Source organism: Vidua macroura, chromosome 2, assembly GCF_024509145.1.
Source record: "Vidua macroura isolate BioBank_ID:100142 chromosome 2, ASM2450914v1, whole genome shotgun sequence".
Lineage (NCBI taxonomy): Eukaryota > Metazoa > Chordata > Aves > Passeriformes > Viduidae > Vidua > Vidua macroura.
Window position 1 is genome coordinate 65909247 of NC_071572.1, and position 25031 is coordinate 65934277.

Genomic DNA, 25031 nt, shown 5'->3' on the forward strand with positions numbered 1-25031 from the left:
TTGCAAGGTTACCTACAGCAAAACCAAAACAAACAGCCCCTAGAAATTCAAATGGAGGCTTAAGATTCTTTTTTCCTTTTTGCCTCTGTCTTTGACAGTCCAGGTCAAGTGAGGTGAAAATTGTTTGAAGTCATCCCTAACTGGTGACATGAGGAGGAAGCTGTCAAGACTGAGGATAATTTAACAGCTTTAGAGAAACAACCCAAACTTTTAAGATGTAAGACCTGAGATTTTGGCTATCCTGCAGGGTAAGTTTTATTTAGCATTTATGATTTATTTAGCCGATGATTTTCCCAAACTCTTCTCTTGTGACTTGCCTCAGTCAGGGGCAGGAACTTATATCAGTACAATTAGTAGGAATCATTGTCATGCCTATGTCTCATTTCAGCTTTTATCTAGGCTACAATTGAACATGAACACTTTTCACCATTGCATTTCAAGGAATGGGTCACAGATGAAGAATTACCTTGGTTTCCTCTTCTAGCTGTCTCTTAAGTTCTTCAATCTGTTGAGTAAAGGATGTTTTTCCCCGGGACAGCTGACTTATCAGTGACTCCTTCTCTTCAAGTTGTCTAGTAAACTCACCTGCCACAAGATTTGACAAATAAGCAAACAAGAAAAAAAGAGCAAGATGATGAAATGACAAAGTTGCAGTCAAAAATCATAGTTCTACCTGTCCAATTCTGCTGAGGAAAAGAACTCACAGTGATTGTGATCAACCTGTTGTGAAGCTTCTTCCAAAGTTGTAACCATCAGATACTTCACCAGGATAGTTTTTCTTAGATTTTCTTTTTTTTTTTTTTTTCCTTTTTTTGGGTGGGTTTAATGACTTGAGTTTTCTTGTTTGGTCAGTTGGGGTTTTTTTTATACTGTCAATAGCTTGATTCATTAATTTTACTTCAGTTTGTGAATCAGACTAGACTGAGGCTTATTTTCATGGGCAGTTGTAGCTGGTTTCACTTCTTTCACTATTTTATATTGCTTTTCCACAGACTTCTTTTCAGAGGGCTGCAAAGCACCCTGAGAACCTCACAATGACCAGCATACAGAACAGATGAATGCATAAGGAAAACATAATTGGGCACAGGAAGTGTGTCACTGCAGGGTCAAAACCACAGTCTTACAGGAGACACAGAAGTTACAGCTAACAGCAAATGAAAAATATGTCTAAAAATACACAGAACAGTGGCATCTGATGAGAATGCAGAAATTAAATAATACTTCTCTGGCCAGAAAGGTAGCAAGAAGTTAGAGGACATGTGGTATTTAGAGGATATGTGAACATCTTCTAGGGTGCAATGCTCAAGGTCAGGCTGAGGAAGATGGGATTCACACAGGCACAAGTCCTTTTTCCCTCCAGTACTTCTAGATACACATATGCTTGTTCCTGAAAGTAGGCACCTAGGCAGCCTGGCACATCCTGGGTTCCAAGCTGGCACATCCATTTTGGCTTATGAAACGGTATTACTGTATGCTGATAAATGTGGGTATAGGTTTGTTTTAAAAGCCAGTCCAAGGCAAGGTGTCCCCACCAAGGTTATAAGAATACTGAAGATAGAAATGTCAAAAGACACAAAGCTACTGCTCCATTCAGCAATTCCAACCTTGCCACCTTCAGAGCAGATGCATTGCAGAATGCATCTCACTGATGCAGTGCAGAGGTGCCCCATATAAATTCCTGGGAAGCACTCTATCTGGGCAGAACATGCACGTACCATTCTCACTCTGGAGTTTAGTCTTCTGAGTAGTGAGGTCATTCATGAGGCGAGTCATTTCCTCCAGTTTTGTTTTTGTCTCATTCAGATGGTCTTCATAAGTGCGACAAAGCTTCTCTGCATTGGCCTAATTGGAATCAGGAGAAAAGACAAAGCAAGCTGTAGCTTCCAGGCAAATATTTGGAAGCTCTAGCCTTCAAAATGTATCAGTTTTTCTGTGTGTTTGTCTTTCAGAGGAATGGCAGATAGCAAAGACACAAATATCACAGCAGTAGAGCAGGAAAGGGCAGCCCCATGTCTATGATCCCAGGACATGGGACTCCCCATCAGAGCACCTTCCCTGTTTGTTTTCCCTGAACTCTGTTCTGGATGTAAGCAACAGTGTAAAAAGGCTCTGCAAGAGCTTCAGCAGCAGTCAGTGCCTAAGAAGTGCAGGCATAGCTACTTCATAATTGCTAGATGGGAAAATCACCTCCAATGAAAATTGCTCTACTGATTCTGCTTTAATTGCTATTTATCATAAATTGGGTTTGATGACAGCTTTCCAACTCTGAGAATACTGAGAATTTCTTTTCCTCACTTGCACTGAAACAAATCTATTTTGAGTGCTCTGAAAGCTACTGAGATTATCTGCTCAGGAAACAAAATCCACAATTCAGCTGTAGGAAGTGAAAATACACAGTGTGATCATGCAAGCCTTTGCTTTACACTCCGTGCTAGCATGGATCAAAACTGTGAACCAAGGGCAGGATCCGAAAGGACTCTGCTTAGGGTGAGAGATATCCTGACTTGGATGGCATCAGTTCAGCTGTCACCAGCCTGGAAGAGCCAAATTTACTTGACATGTTTTTGTGCCCTGAGATACATGGATAAACAATATGCCTGGGACTGAGGATGTACCCTGTGTTTCAGACAAGCCATCTTAATTGCTGTCCCATCTCTAGGGAAGAAGGGTTGTACCACCAGCTGGGTAAGGGAGGCATGATGCAAGACACCACCTTCTAAAGCACTTCAGCCATACCAGGTGTCCTGAGAAACCTTCAGACCAGCCTTAGCTACCCATGACTTTTGGGGGGGTTGGGAAGCCTCAGGACCCTTACTTTTCCCTTGACCATCTGCTCCATGTTGGATGACAGATCATCCACTTCCATCTTCAGCTCGCTTTTCTCCTTCTCCAGTTTCTGCTTGACCCTCTGCAGGTTGTCCAGCTGCTCGCCCATCTCGGCCACACTGTCCGCGTGCTTCTTCCTCAGCGTGGCAGCCGTGGCCTCGTAGTGCAGTGTGGCCTCCTCCAGGTCCCGCCGCAGCTTCAGGAACTCCGCCTCGCGCTTCTTGTTCATCTCCAGCTGGGCAGCTGTGGCTCCCCCAGCCTCCTCAAGCCGCTCACTCAGTTCCTCCAGCTCTCGAGCCAAATCTGATCTCTGCTTTTCCACCTTGGCTCGAGCAGCTCTTTCTGCTTCCAGCTCCTCTTCTAGTTCTTCTATACGAGCCTGCCAAAGAAACACGAACACTTTTGGGTCAGTGTTACAATGATTCCCATCAGAAGACCATGAGGCACCTTACAAACTGTTAAACCCTCTGCCAGCCCACATTTTACCTCACTGCAGAAGCTCAGCAGTTAATGGACTTGCCCATTTGTGCCAGTAAATCAGATCCTGAGCTACAGTAATGATGGTGAGTCACATCTTGCTTGCAGTAGATTGTGCTGCAAGTCCTAGTTCAAGACATATAGGTCCAGTTCATTGACCTTATGTTCACAGGTTTGACATTCAGCTGAAGTACATCTGAGGAGTCACATGCTAGTAGGAGTAACAGCAACAAATTCTCATTTTAAGACTTCCACGTCTGGAGTAATTTCTCTCTAGGAGCATTAAGACAGGTTTAAGCAGAGTGTAGAACTGTCTGGATAATGGATATTTCTTGGAAACAGTCTTTTTTATTAAAAGATTCCTTTCACCAATCTGCACTTTTTATCCAAGTTATATAAATATTCTTTATTAACAAAAAATGTGGAGCTGTCGTTTTTGGGTCCAGACATTGTGTTTGGACTGTGTTGAATTTCTTTGGCCTTTAAATTTCTGTTGAAAATTTCCTGTGTGTTTTAACCTTTTCTCTAAATTTCAAATCCATGCTTATCACTGCTGAACTCCTCTCCACTAACTATCCTCACCTCCATGGTTTGGAACCATATTGTTTGCTTAAAACAAAACACCAGGACCTTTCTGCCTTGACTGAAACCACTACCATTCTGTGGTCATCTGTCCTGCTACTGGGAGGAAACATCATAGAGCAACCATCCTGAGGGAAAAAAGGGATCTGCCTGGGAATCTATGGAGATGTACCACTTTGTGTCTCAAAGAGGAGCTGCAGCTAGCCATGAAAAGTTTCTGCAAGGTCTTTCAGTAAGGCACAAAGAGAAACTCATCCTAAGATATACAATAAAAAAGCCAGCTGACCTGAAGCTCCTTGATCTTCTTCTGCAGCTGCATCACTATAGCTTGTTCATCTTCTATCTTGGAATTCAGCTGGCTCATTTCAAATTCTTTCCTGGCACAGAAAGGAAAATCCTACTGTGACAATTTGCCTTGAAGCGTCAAGCTAGGATTTTTAAATTTTTAAAGAGTTGTTCAATAAAACTTCTAACATATCTAAAAATGAAAACACTTCTCATGTATTACAATTTGCATGAAAACACATTTTCCTCTGAGCAGCAGTTTCCGAGTCAAGCCTCTGCATGCATTTGTGCAATTATATTTTTGCTTCTTTGTGTCATACAAAAGCAATGCTATTTTCAGACTCAATGGGAAAACATATTTAACAGTCAGGTCTCCTAACAATACTACCACAGTTAGTTAGAATGAACAACTTTATAGAATTTCTTCAGCTTTCTCTAAGCAATGAAAAACATTAGTAAGTTTCTGGGTTGCTTTTTTTAATGTAGGAAAGTTTAATGAATTCTAATGTTTCAAGTGTCGTGTACATAAGAGTTATTTTGCCTCCCTCCTTGGCTACACATTTTCATAATGGAATTTTCTTTCAGCCACAACCAGAGCAGGATGACACACCTGAAGGCTCTTAAATGACACTGGAACTGTGCTGCTTTATTTGGTACAACAGAATCAACTTCTTACTTTTTCAGCTTTTCTTCCATCTGCAATTTATCATTTTCCAAGTCCATGACACTCTCTTGGGTCAGCTTCAAATCCCCTTCCAGTTTGCGTTTTGCCCTTTCCAGATCCATCCTCACTTTCTTCTCTTGTTCCAGTGATCCCTCAAGCTTTAGGAGCAAAGTCACTTAATAAATATATTGAACACAGATGGTTTACAACAGTCAATTGTAGGTTGTGCCCAGTTCTGTGCTGAGTTCTAGTGAGCTATGAAGCAGAAGCACTTAAGCACAAGCATCCTAGTTTACGGGGTTTGTTTTCTAGCAGCCAGTGGGCAAATGGGCTACAGAAATAGAACAAAAGGGTTGGTCCATGCTTTACATTTGTGCAAGCATTACAGTTCTCTTAGTGGCAAAGTTCTGTCTGACTTCATGCCAATTACACTGCAAGTGTGAGTTGGGAGGATTTTCCCTTGTTATTGCAACCCTTTGAAAGGCTGAACACAGATCATTTTTTGTGGTGTTTCTGTAATTATACCTTTTACAGACAGTACAAGGAGTACATTTCTAAAAGGAGAGGAATATATTTTGAAGTTTTGCAACCTTTCAGGCTCATGAAAGGTCCACTGTAAGTGGTAGTCAAATGTGTCTCGTGGAACATAAAGGAAGAGACAGCTTACATCATCCACTTGCTGTTCCAGTTTCACTTTAGCTTTGCTCAGGGTGTTGACCTTGTCCTCTTCTGCTTGTAGGTCATCTAGAACTTGCTGATGAGATTCCTGCAAGGACTTTTTCTCCTTAGTAAGTTTGCTGATATTCTCATCAAGTGTTGCCATTTCTTCTGTCAGATTTTTGACCTGTGTGAGAAAGTAAGATGTGTTTGTAAGACTTTGAAGGAAGGGATTATCATAATACATCTCAAATGACTATCTGGTCTGAACTTGTAAGCAGGAAAACAAGAGAAAGAAAGGGATCTCTCCTGTCCCAGCACCTCATGACTTTTTGAGTTAGATTGCCATTAAGGGAGTCTGCCAGTTTTTGGTATGGGGGTAATACATTGTTTCAAACATACTAAATTCTTTTCAGAGTCACTCCCATTGATGGACTCCTGCTTCTGAATCTCTCTGGGAGGAGTACAAGATGAACTTCTTACATTTACAAGCTTTAAGGAGAAGACCTGGAGGAGTTCATGGTTACAGCAGAAGATTGTTTACTTAAAAATGCCACAAGTAGGTATAATTCTTTAGCTGAATCGCAGTAAGACTCACTTAAAAAAAAAAAAAAAGGAAACTTAGGCTCAGAGGTAACAATTTTCACCTCATAAAGTCCAATTACTGTATATACTGACCCTTCAGTGTGTCCTGTGTTAACGAAGAGTGTAAAACCATCAGAAGACCCATAGCACTTTGTGTAAAGGTAATCCATGCCCAGCCTCTTTTGAATATATGGTGAAGTTCTGAATGTACCTTGTTTTCAGTAGCATGTTTCTCTTTCTCTACTTTTGCAAGTGTTATTTCAAGATCATCAATATCCTTCTTGAGCTCAGAGCACTCATCTTCCAATTTTCTCTTCTTAGAAGTCAGCTCAGAATTCATCTCTTCCTCATCCTCAACCCTCTCTGTCAGTTCTTTGACTTTGGCTTCCAGCTGAATCTTTGATTTAATCAACAAGTCACAACGTTCCTCGGCATCTGCCAGAGTGTCTTGCTCCTGGTGTGGTACAAGGAAGAGGACAGCAATGACTGCCTGGCCTTTTTTCTCCCTCACTTGTCCCCTAGCCCGTAACTGGTCAGGGAGCCTGATACAAAGCAACAAAGTGCAAGGAAAACTTCCTGCTCTTGATTTCAGAAGACAAGTAATTAACAGAGCAGGATGATATAGTGGTGAGCATGACTAGTCATGTACGAGACTACTTGCATATGTTACTGCTGTGGACATTGCCTTAAACAGAATCTGTTAAGATTTGCATTGTTAGCCCACCTGGTTATATGCCAAAACATGAGAACTTCTATCCACTCTGAATTTTGGCAAGGCTCTGACAAGATCAACAGCTTATTTTTATTGAATTCCACTAACACTCTAGTCTGTATACCTTTGCGTTTCAAAGAACATCTAATGAGTATATAAATCTATGTGTCTACTCACAGCTTGGAGCTGGAGAAGCAAATCATTTTTTTCCTGAACTAAAGAGACTTGCTTTTCCTCAAGTTCTTTTCTCCGGGCTTCAGATTTTTCCAGGGCCTCCTTCAGTTTCAAAAATTCTTCCTTCATATTGGCCATCTCCTTTTCAGTTTCTGCAGTCTTCAGAAGAGGCTTGATCTTAAAGAAAAGCTTCATCCAAGGCCAGTTCTTGACAGCCATAAAAGCACGGATGTTCCACTGAATTACAAGAAGGGCATCCCTGGTTTAAGAGAAAACAAACAAAACTCAGCCTGAACTGAAAAAGTGAGGGGTTTTGTTTTCATTCTCAGTCAGTTTCACAGTTTTTTTCTGAGCAATATTAGGAACCTTTACTAATTTCCAAGAATTACAAGAAACTTCCTCCAGATCTCTTTATTTTCAGAGACACAAAAAATTTCCAAATCTCATTTTCACCAAAGCTGCAGGCAACTAACATACAGTTGCTATTATTTTTATCACACAAACACTTAAAGCTTTTAATTTAGGGTTATCTATAGCCTTAGGGACTGTAATTAATGGCTCTATTCAACTTATAATTAAATGGCAATTACTATTATCTGCTAAGATTTAAGGGGGTGCCTTCATACCTGCGCTCCACTATCTTCTGAAACTCAATCCGCATCAATCTGCCACGCGCTCTTGCCTGGATCATCGTTAAGATTTTAGCAAGTCTCTCATCCCTCATTTCTTCTAGATGGCCCAAGAGACCAGCCTTGAAGAACACCTGGTATATGCACAGATGTCAGTTCACCACAAAGAAGGATTTATATCAGAGCTACAATGACCTTGCTGAGATGGTTCACCCTGTATTCTTATTGACACATTATAACCTAGGAGAGTATAGAGGGCCAAATACTACTTGCCTAAGGGACTACACTGTACAGTTCCAGAGTTATTTTAAAACTGGGTTTTATCTCCCCAGTTTTGAATAGGCCAAACTACTTTATCGCCACAATACCCTTCAGCTGTGGCACGGTTCCAAGTAGGTCAGCTGAACCACAACTCCTGACTCCCAGAAATCCCTGCTAATGGGATCATGTGAGAATTCCACACAGCCTCATTTCAAAAGATGCAGCTGATCTTGTGGTCCCTCTATGTTTGAATGTACCTATATTATACTAAATAAGCTGTTGTTTTACTGGGGGGGCATGGAGCATCAGCTGGTGCTGTGTCTGCTTGTAGAGTTGCTCTAATAAAAGCTCTGTGGAAACTTGAGCCAGAGAGTTGAATTTTCTCTAGCACAGCTTAGAACCTACTATCACTTTGCTGCTATTTTGCTTGTTTCTTCTATTTTTAAATCTTCATTAAACACCACCACCAGAAATTGCAGTGTCCTATTCTGCAAATTAAATACCAGATCTATCACTTTTCTCTTTACATAAGCAATGATAGTCTCTTCCAGTTACCTTGGTGTGTCCAAAACGATATTGGGTATGGTCAACATCTAAAGATGCCATCAGTTTTTCAGCAGCTTTTCTACTATCCACAAACTTATCCTCTGGGATTGCTCCTGGATTCAGGATGCGGTACCTTTTGATAACAAATGAAAAATGTGTAAAATCGGCTTAGATTCCACTTTAGGGTTTTTTCCCTCTTCCCCCAAAAACTTAAAAATAAAAAACCCAAAGCAAAACACCCAGAGTAATCTGCTTTGTATCTACACAGACACAAAGAAGAGCAGAATTCTACCTTCCATGTCAGGCAAACTGAATGGAAGGTAGACTTGAATGGAACAGGAAACAATCATAGCTCTGCATTACCTTTGTTTGAAGTCAGCATAAAGCACCCTGTTTGGGAAACCCTTCCGGCAAATGCGGATGCCTTCCAGGACACCATTACAGCGGAGCTGATGCAAAACAAGGAATGCATCCATTTCGCCTGCAGGGGGAAAACAAGGCAAATTAAAAAGAGTTTCTCCACAGGGCTTCATCTTAATTTCTTCAAGAAAATTGGAAAACGTGAGATGTCATCTCCTGAGAGAACAACATGACTGGATAAGGTAAAAAGCACAGACAGTATTTAAGTACAATCTGGTGACTCAGAAGTAAGTAATAAAATGACAGAGTTAAACATTCTAAAAGTTTAAGACTATTGTCTTTTTCATACCTGGAGTTTTTGATTCATTTGGGATAATGCATCGCACAAAGTGAGGGGCTGTAGATCTTAGGTTAGTCATCAGCTTATTTAAATTTTCCTAGAACAGACACATTAAAAACATTATTAGCTTTAGCGGTTTAGTGGAATTCCAATCACTATTTCTTTGGTTTGCTGGTTGTTAATTTAAGAAGCTCATTTTTCTAAAAATTCTCCAACAAAATTATAAGCATACCAAAATTATTAGAGAGAAAGGTGTTCAAATAAACCAAAGTACAATTTAACATTATTATAGGATTCCACATCAGTTTTATCAAAGAAGCTATGTGTTTTGCTTACAACCCCAGAAACTCAAAACCCCAGATGAACAGCAAGCAAGACTCAGCATCATCCGGTGGAGCAGTTTTGTGAAGCCAGCTGGATCTTTGTCTAGTCGTTTCTCCACTCAGTAGGAAGAGCTCACCTTTCCCACCTGTTCCTCATAAAGGCTGGGTTTTTGTCTCCTGGCCAAACATTTTCCCTTTATTGGTCTTAATCAGACATATTCCAGGCAGACAGCAAGGTAGCTCAGAAGAAGCCAACCATTCAGAGATCACCAGGCTCTGGAGAAAGTGTTTTGTCCAGTAAGTAGAAAATGGAGACCATGGGAGGTGGAATGTAATGTCATCAGCACAGCTGTGCAAACTGCAGATTCCTCATACTCCAGTCAGGACAACAAACAACCTGAGCTGGGTACTAACCAGCATGTGTGCTGGAAAGTGGGCTTCTATCTGTGGCTTATTGTCTGAGTGCTCCTTCAGCCACCTTTATACCTCTTTAGCTGGTAAGATACAGGTCTCTATTTCCTGTGATTTCCCTTCATGGGGAGTATCTCCAAACAAGAAAAAATAGTGTGACTTGTGGGTAACTACATCCTTCCCAACCTGAGGTTTACCTACATTACAGCTTCCTCAATGTTACCCATAGAAATGATAGTAATGGTAAAAAAATGGTAAATAGCCCCATTTTTCCTCAGGTATGATCCTAATGACAGCTTCCACCAGGAGCACATGCCAGTCCCAGAAGAAGGGAATAACTGAGGAAACAAGAGGCTTTATGCCACTTCATTCAACAACTTTTGTCTTCCATGTCTGCTCTAACCCTAGGATCCCATTACAAGCAGTAATCAGATAGAGACTAGCAAATGACTTGTAATCAGTTCCTGTTCCAAAGACAAGCATGAAGCTGTAAGCAACAAAATAAGTGATACAGGTTGTTGGCTCCATTTTGTGAAACTTTCTCAAACACAGTAAAAAGAACAATGTCCTGACTGCTCCAAGATGATGAAATGGAGCAGCCCCTGGCATGCAGTTTTAATAGCAGTGTATTTCCTTAGCCAAGGTCAAGAACCCTGTCCACAAGTCAAATTTCAATCTTGGATATCAATTTTTTCCTATCCATTACAGCCCTTAACATTCTTCTTCAACTCATTGTCTTAACTCAAACTGCCAGGTGTGGAGAGGTAGCAAACCTTGTGCAATGAGGATACGGTTTGGAAAGAAGCACCTTTCTTGCGTTTCTTTTCTCCACCCTGGTCACCTAAGGAGGAAAAAAGAAGCATAAAGCAATCTGTATCTCAGCAAGGGATGCAGGCAGAGTGTGGAAAATAGACCATTTTAGTAGTGCTGTTCTATTTAACTAAAAGGCTCTGATTGCTCAAATTTTATACAAGACATTCTGAATATCATGTATGATACATCACACATTCACAGCTCTCTGTACATAGTTAGGAATTTTGTCAAAAACCACTATAAACTTTCTGGATTGCATTTGTATTTCAGATCTATACTGCATCACTTCTTATGCAGAAAAGCCCATAAATATGAATATGGCAGAAAAACACTTTTAACAAAAGTAATTTGTAGTTCATTAGAAGCTCCATAGGGTGAGATGATGTAGAAAAAGAAAAACTTAAAGAAAAATAATGCTTACAGAAAATTTGTATTGCACATTGTACTGTATAGAAACTGATTCTCTGCTATGCAGACACTGAACTTGTGCAAGTAAGATTTGTCTAGAATAGAGGAAAATAAATATTTTTAATTTTAGATATAGTAACTTTGCATCCCCTGAATTTTGCTTAAAGTTTTGGAGTCAAAATCACTCAGATCCTCCAAAGGAATGCTAGTTTCCAACAAGACCTTTACAAAGTTTCACAGGTTCCTGACATGACCCAGAAATGTACAGTATCTGCTGCATCTTTCTTAAGCAGTGGGCCATTAGATCATTCCCAGGAGATCTGTCATTGTGTCACCTGTCAACATAAAAGGAGAAGTGAAGAGTGAAATGTGCTTGATGCCATTATCCACAGCCTTTCCACCTTCAGAAGGTGATACTGATGAGAGTGGAAAAGGTTAATCTAGACAGGCGCTTCCTTTCTCCTGACACCAAAGAAAAGCAAGGTAGTATTCGGATAGACAGGAATATCCACAGGCAAATAGGCAGTTAGTGACTTGCAAGTATTTGCTCATGGCAGGGTGTTTGCTATTTACATTCAGCTTCATCTCATTCCCATTACAAAGTCTGCAGCCTACTTGCTTTCTAGGAAAGTGTCATGTGATTAATGACAAGAGCATCTCTTGAAATGAGGTTTCTGATAAACAGGCTGTAAGTGATTGCAACTTCAGGACCTAAGAGCTACATCTTTGTAATGAATACAGTTATTTACTTAAGATCAATTTTGTGAATGCTTGCTACATGTCTTTTCACAAATAAAAGAGTTCTTTGAAAAGAATAGAGATTAAATATGTCCTCAAATATACATTAGTATAATGTACATTGTCAAATAAAAAAAAAAAAAGCAGCAAGCAAAAAGGAAGACATATTGGCAAAGCCTTCTACTGTGGCCAGTGTGGGATGGTGTTCCAGTACCTTCTGTATGTACTTGACACTAATCCAATAAAATATTCCATAACTCTCTAGCCTACTAACAAGGAGTACTACAGCATGAGAAAAAAGAGCTGTTATTTTTCATTGGCATTTATGACACAATCTTTTGTGCAGCACTTGGCTGCATGTCTGAACACTTGCATATTCAAATTCCCACAGGATTATTCACAACACAGCTCTCCTTGCCACAGTTACTCAGAGGCACTATACATTCAACCTAGCTGAGATAATAGTCTCCTTCCTATAACTGGCAAACTCCTACAGCTGTCGTGCACATTTAAATAATTAGTCACTCAATCTAGCATTGAGGCAATTGCAGTTGAGAGAATTGCTTAGTTCTTGAAAATCATTCCCAAGCACGCATCCCAAAACCCAAAGGAAGCCCATGTGAGCTGGTTCTGCTTACCACTGTCAGCACCAATGTAGCTTTCAAACAAGCTTGCCAGGAGTTTGTTGGATGATTTCTGGAAAATACCTACTACAGTTTCATTAAGCGGGTCCTTGTTCTTCTCAAGCCACCCAATGATGTTGTAGGGAACCTACAGCAAGGCATTGAAAACAAACCAGAGGTTGCCAATGGTCCCCTTCAGAGTAGTCAGCAGCTCTTTGCAGTTTGGCTTGAAGCCAATGACTTTTTGTGAAGGGCTGTGCTCAGAGCAGTACCAGCTGCCCTGGTTTTCATCACTTCCCCTCCTGTTCTCTGCTTCCTAATTCCCAAAACTCTCTTCCTAATAATTAGCATGTGAATCCCACACACCCCTTCCAAACTATCTGGTCCCTACATCTTCTCATGGACTCCATGTGGTTATCTGTGGAGATACCATGTGGCATTGGTGTCCCAGGAAAAGTGCTGAAGTATAGATCACACAAGTAAAAATTTAACTTCAAAATAGAATGCTACACTGGAATAATTAGGGTTTCCTAATAGAATCTTAATTATTACAAACTAACTCCAGGACTTTGCTGCAGCTCTGTTTAGTGGGAAAATATGTTCTATTATCAGTACCACAAGAGAATAGAAATTCTAATTTTCTCTGCTGAATGCATTATCAACTGCAGATAAGTACCAAGATCAGCATTATTTCTTTTAATAATTACAATATTAGTTTAATGTTCAATTATAATTTGAAATTAACAGCATCAGGTAAATTCCTGTTCTGCTATGCTGAGGCTTCTTATCAATTGTAGTTTGATTCAAAAATTCCTGTGACCCTCTCAAATTATTTCTGCCTATCTGGTCTGCAAACAGAACTTCAAAACTGGACAAGTTTTGGCTCAGGTATCACAGTACTGGATTATGTTCTCTTTCACCTTATCAGCAGTGAAACTGTAAACTGAACCTCCACACTTCCTTTTGCTTTTTTGACACACTGCTCCTAAAATGAACAAAAAGTGATTTTTTTTTTTTCTTTTAACAGTCCCTTGAGTTACAGCAGAAATTAGTTCATTTTTCCAGGAAAACGAGGTGAAAATTTAGATGCTGCTGCTGTTTAATTACTAATCTTACTCAGATTGGAGGAAAAGTGATAAAGGCAAAGCAAGACACACTTCCAGCAAAACTAGTAGCCCTCCTCACTTTATTTCATTCTAATTGTGCATGTAAGAAGCAGATGTCCTGGAGTCTGGTGGCATCTTACCATGCTGCAACACTTGTGCAGAGAGAGTAGATATTTGTTTTTACTCCTCACCTTTCCTTTCTTCCCCTCTTCATCCTTCCCACCCTCCCTTGTTGTGTGCTACAGTCAAACCCACCTGGAAGACCTCTGATACAAAGTCTGCCTGCCAGCAGAGGAACTTACTGCACCAGCATAATGAAGGAGTTCAAAGTGAGCTTCATATTTCCTTTTCTTATCAGGCCTGGGCTTCTGTAAGTTGGGTGACTTGCCAAGATGGTTGTCATAGAGTTTGGATTTGAATGTCATATCTGTAGCTTTTGGGAACATGCACTCCTCTTCAAGGATAGACAGGATTCCCAGTGGCTGTGGATTTAAGAGCATCTTTGTTGGGAAATGTTTAGGCTACCTGCTTTCAGTGGCTATGCAGTCTGTAAGTTTTGTCTGATGGAATGTTAAGCCTGCAAAATTTCTTCTTAACCTGAAGAGGAAGTTTTTGACTATTCTGTTAAAATAGTAACCACCCCGTTGACTATTCAGTATGTCACCTTTGACTGTTCAGTATGTCACTTCTGCCTTAGGAGGCTTTATGATGGCTCCCAGAAAGAGTTTGATTTATCTTTCAGGGCAGCTGGGCCAACTAGCATTTTATCATTCATGTCTCAGGAAGAGATGAATAAACCTTGTAGCACTGGGCAGATTGGTTTTGAGGGATTAGGATCATACACAGATATCCTGCCCTTGGACAAGAAAGTAATCAAATAGAAGACCACTTAATAATGAGACTTTCTACTGCTGTTACAAATTTCCTGCTAATGCAAGATGCAAAATTTCATGTTTCCTCACAAATCAGCAGGGTTAGATGCCGTGCCATAAAACATGGCAGAAAGAGATACAAAGACAGGTTATACAGCAGAGGACAGCTGTCCCCACCAGGACCACATTATACTCCCAAAAAAGGGAAAAGGAAAGGCATATCCCATGCTGGGGAAGTGGTAGAGGTTTCTTTCCTTTTCAGGGTATAAAGAGCACAAAGGACTTTACACATCAGCATGTAATGTGAGGAAGAGGAGCCTCATGGGAGACATACAGGGCACAACACTGAAACATTGCATTTGCCCTGAAAAGCTGATGAGTTTGATGTTAAGCATATGTGGTACAGACTAAATGGAGGAACAGCAGGGACAAAGAAAGAGAAAAGTGCAAACCAGGGAAGATGATACAGCCATACAAATTACCAGTTACAGCTTGTTGGCTGCTGTTGGCTCTTTAAGGCAGAATTCCAAAGGTAAAGCTGAGTGGCCACAAATACTGATTTTCCTTTGATTCTGTATTGCAGGTAGACAGGCAAGAAACTTGTCATGCTGTTTATCCTACTCTGTTCACAGGGCCATGAGGACACATCCAAAGGAGCATTGTGAATAAAACCAATTCAGTGAATACTCCTTGGCATGTACATACCTTCTCAATTAGATCAATGCAAGCCTGCAGGTCCATGCCAAAGTCAATGAATACCCACTCAATGCCTTCCTTCTTATACTCTTCTTGCTCCAGGACAAACATGTGATGATTGAAAAACTGTTGCAGTTTCTCATTAGTGTAATTGATGCACAGCTGCTCAAAGCTGTTAAACTACAGAAAGAGAGAAAAAATAAGCATTTGCATTGCAGTTAACGTGGTGGAACAGCAAGAAGGAAACTGTTTACAGCCCAAAGCATATGAGATGTTGCTCCCAGGAGCTATTGGCATGTCCAGCCAAATGGTTTTTATATCTATTCATTGAAAAAAAAAAAAAAAAAACAAAACCAAAAAAACATGTAAAATCATACACATTATTTGCCTTATGGCTTTCTCAGTACTTTGCCTTCTGTTCATTTAGAAAGAGAAACACGCAACCAAGAGCTATCTCTTGGCATCTTTTATGTCCTTCCACCCAGTCCTCACACATTAATACTCACATCAAAGATTTCAAACCCAGCAATATCCAGGACTCCAATGAAGAACTGTCTTGGCAGCTTAGTGTCCAAGGTCTTGTTGATACGGACCACCAGCCATTTGAACATTCGATCGTACACCGCCTTAGACAAGGCCCCAACAGCATACAGAACCTAAAATACATGTTTTAGAATACTGCAGTGTGGAACAAAATTTACTGTGGAACACAAAGATTTTGGTGCAGTAGACTATTTCAATGTCTGTTTACAGTTTAAATGAAATTTTCCAATGCTTTGTATAATCACCAAAGGCATAGTTAATACAACACAGTTTCTCCTATTATCCCTGCTGAATTTCCTTCAAATCACAGCTAAATATATGGATGTCTACTAACACATACGGTAAAGTGCTCACGAAGTACATTTTGGGAAACAGCTTGACAGCAAGTTCCAAATGTTTTAATCCATTATGTTTCTGCGGAAGTAAGGTAGCAGAAACTCACAGGCCAGAAGCCAGCTATGATGTCCAGAGCTATTGCCAGAGTAGGGTAGAGGTTTATGCTCAAGTTGTTCATTGACATTTGCTTCTAATTTTTGAGGGATGCTATGGCATGAACAGGCAATAGGAAAAGTCTTTCTTAAGTCTCTTTAGCCTGTGCACATCTGCATCATCAGAAAACCTCTCTGTAGTGGTTTTTTACTTCCTGAGCCTATACCACAGGCTGTCTTCAAACAGCAACTTTTATTGTAACCAAAATGCTGCAGCATCTTCTACATTATTGCTACAGCTGCAGCATAGCAACCCAAGTAATCCTTTTCCCTTAAATTAGGAGATAACTTTAAGTGGATTCAACCTTTAGCTGATTGAGGTCACACAGAAATTAAAATTACATTAATAATCAATGAGCAATGAGAGAATAAATAATCCATGGCTCAAATCTTCTAGGTAACTATTCTCAAGCAGAATTAGCTATCAATCCCCATGTGGTTTAACTGCACCTGGTTTCCTGGAGTGGCTGCTACTAACATGTCAGAAAAACAATTCTATCAAAAGTTGTGCTGGACGGTATTCCTTTGTCAGTCTCTTCCCCAGTTTCCCTCAATTTCACCATATATTTCCCCAAGTTTGGGCATATAAAATGAGAACAGGCACTAGAAGCTCATGTTAATGTTTCTTGCAGCTGTCTGTCTCTGACATGTTACAGGCAAATACTCTAGGCTTGCAGGACATGTATTCAAATATCATGAAAGCATCTCCTTACTTGTTCAACACTTTGACCTTTGGTCACATACTCATTGCCAACTTTCACTCTAGGGTGCAACAAACCCTTAATCAAATCAGAGGAGTTGATTCCCATCAGGTAGGCAGCTTTGTCAGCACCTGGTCAGGAGAAATAAGGTTTAAATTTGCTTTAAACGTCTACATTTTAAAGTACATTCACTTCAAAAGACAAACTGGATAAAGGCCTTGGTCTCTTAATGATTTGTGGTAGGTATGCCTGTACTCTCCCTTATGGTAGGTCATCTGACTACTTTATACCCCAGTTGCTGCAAGAATCTCACTTAAGGAGCTCTTTAGGTTTAGGGGAAAAAACATCTCCCCACACTAGTTATAGACAATTTCAGGTGCAAGAGAAAATAAAGAAGGAGGACCTGAAGTCATGAAAGAGAAAGTTAAGGCAGCAGGATTTCAAAACCATTTTGTGTAAATGGTCTCAAATATGGAATTTGATCCTGTTAGTCTGCCTGTGCTCATCTCCTGCTGAGTAAGGTTATCCACTGAATAAGCCTGTTACAAATACAGCACTCTTGGCTGATCAGGAGCTACAGTGTGCAAGACCAAAGCAAACAGGCAGCTGCTTTCTCAGCACAGTGCCTGGTACATGCCAGACTTTTGAAGCTGAGGAGTAATTTTAAGTGTTATTCTTACTTTCAGTGCCATCAGCCTCTGCCTGCTCTTCTCGGGGTCTTTGCTTGAATTTCATATTCCCAAAGTGCATGATGGCACCTGTGAGCTTGTAGGAACCAGCCTTCTCATCAGGCACAAATCCCAAAATGTCCATGGCTTGCTGTGAAAAGGAAACACAGATATATTGTCACTTCCCTGCTCAAAAGCAGTGGTGGATGCAGCCCTATGATCTACCTTTGCATGGATATTACTATCCTGCCAAGAGATGTTATCACCCAAAGCAGCCACTGGAACACCCTGAAGACCCAGCAGTGGCAGGGGACCCAGGGGAGAGCTCTCTTCATCTAGCAATCTATATGTAAAAAATTATAAAAGGTGCTCATTACATGGAGCAAGGCCAGATTCAAAAGAGTAACAGTTTACCAGGCCTTGTGCTTCATAGTCAATGCTATTAAGACCCAAACCTGCTTTTGCTTTAGTCCAGTAGTTTCAGGGAGAGAAGTCATGCTCTTCCCAGCAGTTTTCCTCCCCTGATCTAGGAAACCCAAAGTCAAATCCATACAGACTTACATCCGTTGCCAACAATTCTTCTCCATCGTCCAAGTTGTCCACTGTAACCACTCCTTGTGAGCAGAAGTGGTAGTCATATGGGTTGGTAGAGATGAGGAGCATGTCTGTAAAAGAACTGCCAAGGTCAAAACTGCCATCCATTCAGGTTATCAGAAATGGAGATGGAAAAATCAACTGTAACCTACATTTGTCTCTGCACTACTGAGTTGTTTTGTTGTTTTTATTTTAATAACTGCAGGCCAAAAACATATTCTACTATGTTAGTCTGAAGATGTAGAGGAAGTGAATAAAAAGAATATGGAAATACTGCATATTAACATCTACTGTACATACACATCTATTGAGCTTGTATTGCAGTATATTGAGTCCATAATTTCCTATATAGTCCTACTTTCTGCCTCACATGTTTTTAGGGGTAAAAATCCCATCTAAATAGAGAGGAGAAAAAGATTTTAGTATGATCCAAGACAGGGAATATGGGCACGGCTCTCCTTTTTTATAACAGACTCAGAGAAGAGTGACTTCCAGCACCCTTTGCAGAAGACACTTGGCTTTTCATGAACAAAAGACAGAATATGGCTTGCCCTATTGTCATTCCTTCATATCAAAACCCAAAAATGCAGAGTTGTTTCCTACAAAGCTAGCTGCCTCTAAAAGTACAGGCAGAGTCCTGCTTCCTTAAATGAACTGAAAGTTTAACCCACATTCCCCAGACTGAGGTTTGGTCTAGATTTCAATCTTTTTTATGCAGACACACATCCCTACATATCTAAATATGCATATATGTAAATAAATGGCTATCAGTATATGTTTATATAAAATCTTATTCTCTATAAGCTTGTCTTTGCTGTGCAGTCACTCTGATATAAATTACTTTAACTATAGTTATGTTCATCCATACTTATTGATATTTATACTTGTACATATTTAGATACGGATGTGTTTAAATACAAGCACATACATTTCTTGTCTGCAAAACACAAGCCCCTGTTGGTTCCAGCCTCTTCAAGAGCCTGCAGACATCTTCCTGCTGTCCAGAAAGGTGTGTGCTGTTGTGGAGCACACAGAGAGTTTATGAGAAACAGAACATTTTCCCAGCACAGGGATTCTCAGGGATTCTCACAGGAATCTCAGTGCAAAGCTTCCTTGAAATCTTTCCCACAATTGCCATTAATTAGGCCATGTAAAGCTTAGAGTGTTAGGGACTTGACCACGCACTGTCCGGATAATAAGACTTCAAAAGTGATTATGATTGCTATAGCTTAGTGGGAGTGTAGAAGAGCAATGAAGTGACTCTCCAACATATTTTACAAAATGTGTTCCTTCAGAGCACAAATTGAAGTCAGCAAAGCATTTCACTAAAATAACTAGTGAAGGTTTTATTCAACGCATCTCAGCCCCTCTCTGCCCTTCTCCAGCGGGTCTGTGGGACCATGCTGAGCCAGGGGAAGCTTGAAAGGGGTAATCACCACATAATCAGCAGCAGGCAGCTTTAAACATTTTCTCCTGCTACACAACATGCTGGAATGTCAGTTTTGTCACTTGGGGCAGAAAGAGGAAACTAGGTTTTCTTTGTGTACCTATAAGCAAATCTTCTCATATGTGAAAATCTTGATTATTAAAGTTTTATCACCACAAATGCTTTGGAGGCATAGCATTTTCCAGATGTTTTGAGACCTTGGATTACACAAATTCAGTGTGACACTTTTTGCCTTTATAGTGCTATGTTTTAAAAGTCCTGCCTGACTCTTATTCCCATTAGATTAATCTGTAATATGAGAAAAATGGTCTCTGCTGCTACCACTGGAACAACATCTCTAAAAGATTGTATTTGACAGTGGAAGTTTAGTTTCATCAAGTAGAAGCACAAGGCCCTTTCTGCACATGGGTTTGCCTCCTAACCCCTTATCCACTGTCTATTCAGTTTTAGGTTCTTAAAAGCTGTGGATCCACATAATGCTTACCTAGTAACTCTGGTTTCTTTCCTGACAGGATCTGGTAGAAGATGTGATAATCTCTTTCACCAGGTTGCTGGAAAATCACTCGGGATTTCTCCAATAAATCTAGTCACACAAAGGAAAATGCAGTGAGAAAGGGTCTTGCAGCTTTCAGATGAGCAATTGTATTTTTTAAAAGGAGAGAGTTTGCTGCTTACAAATCTCAATATCAGCAGATGACAGCTTGCCTGTAGTTCCAAAATGGATTCGGATAAATTTACCCTAATTCACACAGAAGAATATTCTAATTAGTGCATATAGTATAGACAGAGGGAAACAAAGAATGCAGGTTGAAGGCAATCATTTAGCCCAAAGAATCAATTTATGCAAACTCCTTGGCTTTGCACAGGCGTATTTTCAATGAAAAATATCAAACAATGATATTACTATCTTCCAAGCCTAAATCTGTACATAGAGCTATGTAATCTGCTTGTGGAGAAAGGATAACAGTGTACTTATCTGCCAGGCTAAGATATGGCAGAGCACATGGCTTCCAGTTGCATGATGCAGGTTTACTGTAATGCAGGACTCAGAGCATTAAGCCTGGGCTTAAGACACATAGGCTCCTTTTTTGGCTTCTCCTCATTTGCAGTCCTAACTTACTTATGTCAGAAGAGTGCTGTGATTTTACACAGCTTTGCCCATTAAATTTACATATCCATCTCTCCCAATTCATAAAAAATTAGTAGTTTTCATTTAGTTTCTCATATTCAAACACACAAAAATAATTAATTTCCCTTCCAGCAGACAAGCTCCTTATACAACTGTGTAGCTTTACAGATGCTTGCAACATCTGGTCCTCTCCACCCCTTCCAATTTAATTTTTAACAGGATTTGTTAGGGAAGCATGGGCTCCAAACTCAGGCTTGTCATCCTCATGCCATTCCTTTTGGACCTCTCAGACAATGTCAACCAAATGTGGCAGAGGCAGAACTCCCAAGAGGATTGCTCTCCTGCCAACCTAATGGAAAGGAGAGCCCCAAGGTGATGGCAGCACGGAGGGACAAGCAGGGACAGCTTACTGAGCCAAAAAGGGAAACCTAATGGCTCAAGGATAGGAGTACTGCAGGGCGGGTGGACACAGTGGAGGATGTGGGGGGGAACAGGGGCTGTGCTGTATTTCTGACAGTGGCAAAGTACAGCTACTATAGGAAGGGGGAAAGACAGGCTAGTGGAAAAAGGGGTAGGAAAATAATGCAGAGGCAGTTCTGAGAAAGATCTACCACTGCTTTTCAAAGGGCTTCCTAATAATGGGGTTTGCTTTTCTTCTGTTCATTTTAAGCAATTTAAACAGTTTAAACAATTATTCAAGCTTGATCTTTATTTCTCTTCAGGTTTTTGTTAGATCCTACTATGTTATTTTTCCACTCTGTGGAAATCCAATAGTTTTAGTGGGCAAAATACAATCTATGAAGGGATTATGACATAGATGTTATTGACTGTCCACAGTTGAATAAGATGTCACTAGGTTATGCTGCAGACTTACAAAACGTGAGGAATTGTCATTTCTCAGGGTTTTGGCATTTCCAAAAGCTTCTAGGGCTGGGTTTGCTTGAATGATTTGATCCTCCAAGGTTCCCTAGAAATCAAGGTTGAAGTATTATTGAGAAACCTACAGGCCAAAGACTCAGCTGCCAGCTCTAGCTCAGCCATGCATTCACTGACAGAGCTGAACCTCTGTAGCAAAGTGATTTATTTAGCTTCACGCCAGGGGCGGCACGGTGTGAATGGCAGAACAGCGAGACCATCAGTCAGTTACAGCGCTTTAAAAGGCCTCGAACATTCTGCTGCTCCCTACTGTTTGGTTTTGTAGTTTTATCTCTTGTGCCATCTGCATGAGAAAGAAATCACCGAATGTACTGCGGAGCATGTGGGGACACCCGAGGAATGAGGAATATGTGTAGGAGAGGGGCTACTGAAGACAGTGACAAGCACTAGAATGCATTTGATTTAAAAGCACTCGGAGTTTGTAACATTTGGGATTCTTGGAGATGAGGAAAGCTTTAACTGTTGCTCGCACAGAGTTCAATTTGGGCAGTGGATGACTTTTCCTGCCGGGGCTCCTGGGATCATTCACTATTCACCCGGGAACCACACAAAGTGAAATGCTGAGGCTCATGGCAAATCTGACAGAGCCCAACATCAATTCTGCGAGGCAAAAATAAAATAGCAAAGCTGATGGCTTACCCCCGTTTTCGTAGCTGGCTGTTGACAAAATAGGAACACAATGGAGAGAAAAAAGAGAGAATGTGAATAGCAGCACAGAGAACAATACAAAATATAACAATTAGCAAGGTTAGTTGTCTCATGGGCACCAACACACCAGCAGTGCTTTTTGAAGCCCTCGAAAAGCATGTGTGGCTATTACTTTGCATTCTCCATACATCACAATGGTGCAAAAACAGATATTGCAGCTGGAAGATGTTTCATGTAGGTCAGGTTGCATTTTCATCACCCTTTTTTACCTCAAAATTATCCAAAAGTTCAAGTGAGGCACAATCTTATTGCCTAGAACTTGGCTGTTTGCATTTACACTCTTTTATTCTTGCTACCTAGCAGCAGTTTCTTTTCTAGTTGGTATTTTGGTCTATCATAGGACATCTCCAGAGCAAAACCAGGTAGATTTCTGCAGTGGAAGTTCCAGCAATAAGCTTGGGATAGGAGCACCATTGTTGCATGAGCACAGCAGGTTTGAGACACCATGATGAGCACCAGCCTCATTGCATGCAGGAAGCTGGCTCTGGACAATTCAACCATTTGTTAAGAAAGCCTTGCAGGCCTCAGGAGAACATATATTAGAGTTTGATGATGTGAGTTCTGTACACAGACTTGAAGCGTGGCTAAAATTTTGGCCTTATAAATACCGTTCATAGGAATCAGTTAATTCACCACAAAAGAGCACTGAACCCTTAAAGTGCAATGAAGCTCATAGCAACACAAGATAAAAAGCAGCATGAATACAGTATTCATTGTAATCTTAGAGAGCACTTATAAGCAGAACAGCACTTGTCCAAACAGAAATACAGAAAAGCTGATTGAAAAAATATCTTTTGTCAAAGCAATCCTTTTTTTGTGGACAAAAAGGCTTTCAATGAAACAGACATTTTGATGAGAAGTTATAATCCTAGTATCTTTGAAGACTATTTTCCATTTGGAAAAAAAAAAAAATCTTATTCCTTACAATCTCCTCATCTTTTGACCAGTTTTAACACAATCAGAAGGATATTTAGCACACACAAAAACCAAAACTCCTGGGGGGAAAAAAAAGTGACAACAACAAGCATCTGTGCAGAACCAGAGGTGGTGTTTCTGCTCCATCTGGAGCATGGTAAGTTCATGTGTGCCTTTCTCCCTTCAGATCAGCATGCTCTCAGTACTTCAGACTCGTGAGTTTAGTTGTATACAAGAAAGGAATCTTGGGAGTCTGAAATGAGTCAGCCAGCAGTAGACTTACATTCTTTTTACCAGTTTCACCCAGGGCTGCCACTGTGGCAAAGTACTGGATGACTCGTTTTGTGTTGACAGTCTTGCCAGCACCAGATTCTCCGCTAGAGGAGGGGGGAAAAAACCAAAAACATTGCTCAAACACCTGCAACTCATCCTTTTAAACCCTGTCCAGCCTGCTCCTCCCATCAAGGCTGTTCTCAGACTCACTGACTCTGGTACCTGCAGCCTGTTGCTCAGCCATTTCTGTGGAAATACCTCAAATTGATTGAATGAAGAGGTGAAGTTCCTCCTACAGCTGAGTGCAGAAGTCCCGTATAAACCGACTACACTGAGCTTCTTTTAGGGGCATGAGGTTTAATTACAAGCATCCAGACTGACTCTCTGGGGTACACATATCTACAGTTAATGAGCTAGAAAAAGCAGAGGAAAGCTGCAGTAACTTGCCATTATTACCAATATTACATGTAACTTTGTAGAGACACCCAAGTCTCCATCCTTTCATGCTTGCCAGTAAACGTCACACCTGCTCTTTTCTACTTTGGTCATCTCCCCCTCTTTAGATGCATCTACACAACACTCTGAAATATAACTTTCAGCAAGAGTAACAACACTGAACAGAAGGAGTCCTGCGCGTCCAAAGACGGCAGCCACAGAAAGGCTAATCCTGCAAGGAGCAGTTTTAATTGACTGCTGAGTGAATGCCTACATGGAATGTTCACCAGTTGTGGATCAGAAATGGGCCAGACTCCATCAAACCTTTAGCTACTCCTTTCTCATGGAGGTCAAGTTAACCATCAGATGGCCAAATTGACAGTTACTTGATTCCAGGCAATTTAGCTGAGATTTTAAGAGTCAACTTGTATTTTATCAGGGTTTTTTTCTTTGAAGTTTTTCACAGCAACAGAGTCTCAAATCAGTCAAAAAAGAAGAACTTACGTGATCAGCATAGACTGATTCTCCCGATCTGTGGAGGGGAAAAAAGAAATAAGAGAGAGAAACTTAGTAGGGTATACAAGTCACTTATTATAATTGCAAATGAGTACCAGAATCAGTCATGCAAGGACAGGAGAGAATCACATGAAGCAAAGACAGAAAGATAAAAACTGGTATCATTTAGAATGATTTCCAGAAGTGCAGGTTCCAACCCTGCCCTGAATCCTTTTCTTGTGTTTTGCTCAGATTGCTATTAAATAACTGTCAGTTGTACACATTCATCTGTGTACAACTATAATAAAGAAAGTAATTTCCTGTTCTGAAAACATTTATTTTCTTACTCCTGAGTGTGTCTTTGCTCATGTCTGACCTTTCTGCTCCTGCAGTACTAGACCAACCCAAGTAATTTTGCTCTTTTTTTCTCAGGCTGTCCCTTAAAATGCATGTGTACTCCTCTTCAGCTGGCCATGCTACTGGAACTAAGCAGCCTATTGTCCACGCCTAATTGCCTTATCAGAAACAAGCATTTATTAGAACACCCTGCAACCCTAATATATTATTAATCAAGTTTAGAAAACGCTAAATCATGGCAGCTTCCCTAGTCA

At 40.5% G+C, this 25031-nt stretch overlaps 1 protein-coding gene across 1 annotated transcript in view; it reads right to left on the minus strand.

Annotated features, from left to right (window-relative positions):
• Positions 1-25031, minus strand: part of MYH15 (myosin heavy chain 15) — a 42365-nt gene that overhangs the window by 12981 nt on the left and 4353 nt on the right. The window contains exons 5-30 of the mRNA XM_053970130.1: positions 24430-24457; positions 23501-23594; positions 22234-22251; positions 21533-21625; positions 20205-20268; positions 20014-20112; positions 18050-18153; positions 17501-17639; positions 16833-16951; positions 15595-15744; positions 15098-15268; positions 13823-14002; positions 12430-12562; positions 10606-10673; positions 9108-9195; positions 8762-8879; positions 8408-8531; positions 7589-7725; positions 6966-7221; positions 6288-6530; positions 5502-5678; positions 4847-4992; positions 4172-4262; positions 2816-3205; positions 1716-1842; positions 467-585 (exon numbers count right to left, since the gene is read on the minus strand). Coding sequence (XP_053826105.1) covers positions 467-585; positions 1716-1842; positions 2816-3205; positions 4172-4262; positions 4847-4992; positions 5502-5678; positions 6288-6530; positions 6966-7221; positions 7589-7725; positions 8408-8531; positions 8762-8879; positions 9108-9195; positions 10606-10673; positions 12430-12562; positions 13823-14002; positions 15098-15268; positions 15595-15744; positions 16833-16951; positions 17501-17639; positions 18050-18153; positions 20014-20112; positions 20205-20268; positions 21533-21625; positions 22234-22251; positions 23501-23594; positions 24430-24457 — 3476 coding nt within the window. The remainder of the gene's footprint in view (positions 1-466; positions 586-1715; positions 1843-2815; positions 3206-4171; positions 4263-4846; positions 4993-5501; positions 5679-6287; positions 6531-6965; positions 7222-7588; positions 7726-8407; positions 8532-8761; positions 8880-9107; positions 9196-10605; positions 10674-12429; positions 12563-13822; positions 14003-15097; positions 15269-15594; positions 15745-16832; positions 16952-17500; positions 17640-18049; positions 18154-20013; positions 20113-20204; positions 20269-21532; positions 21626-22233; positions 22252-23500; positions 23595-24429; positions 24458-25031) is intronic.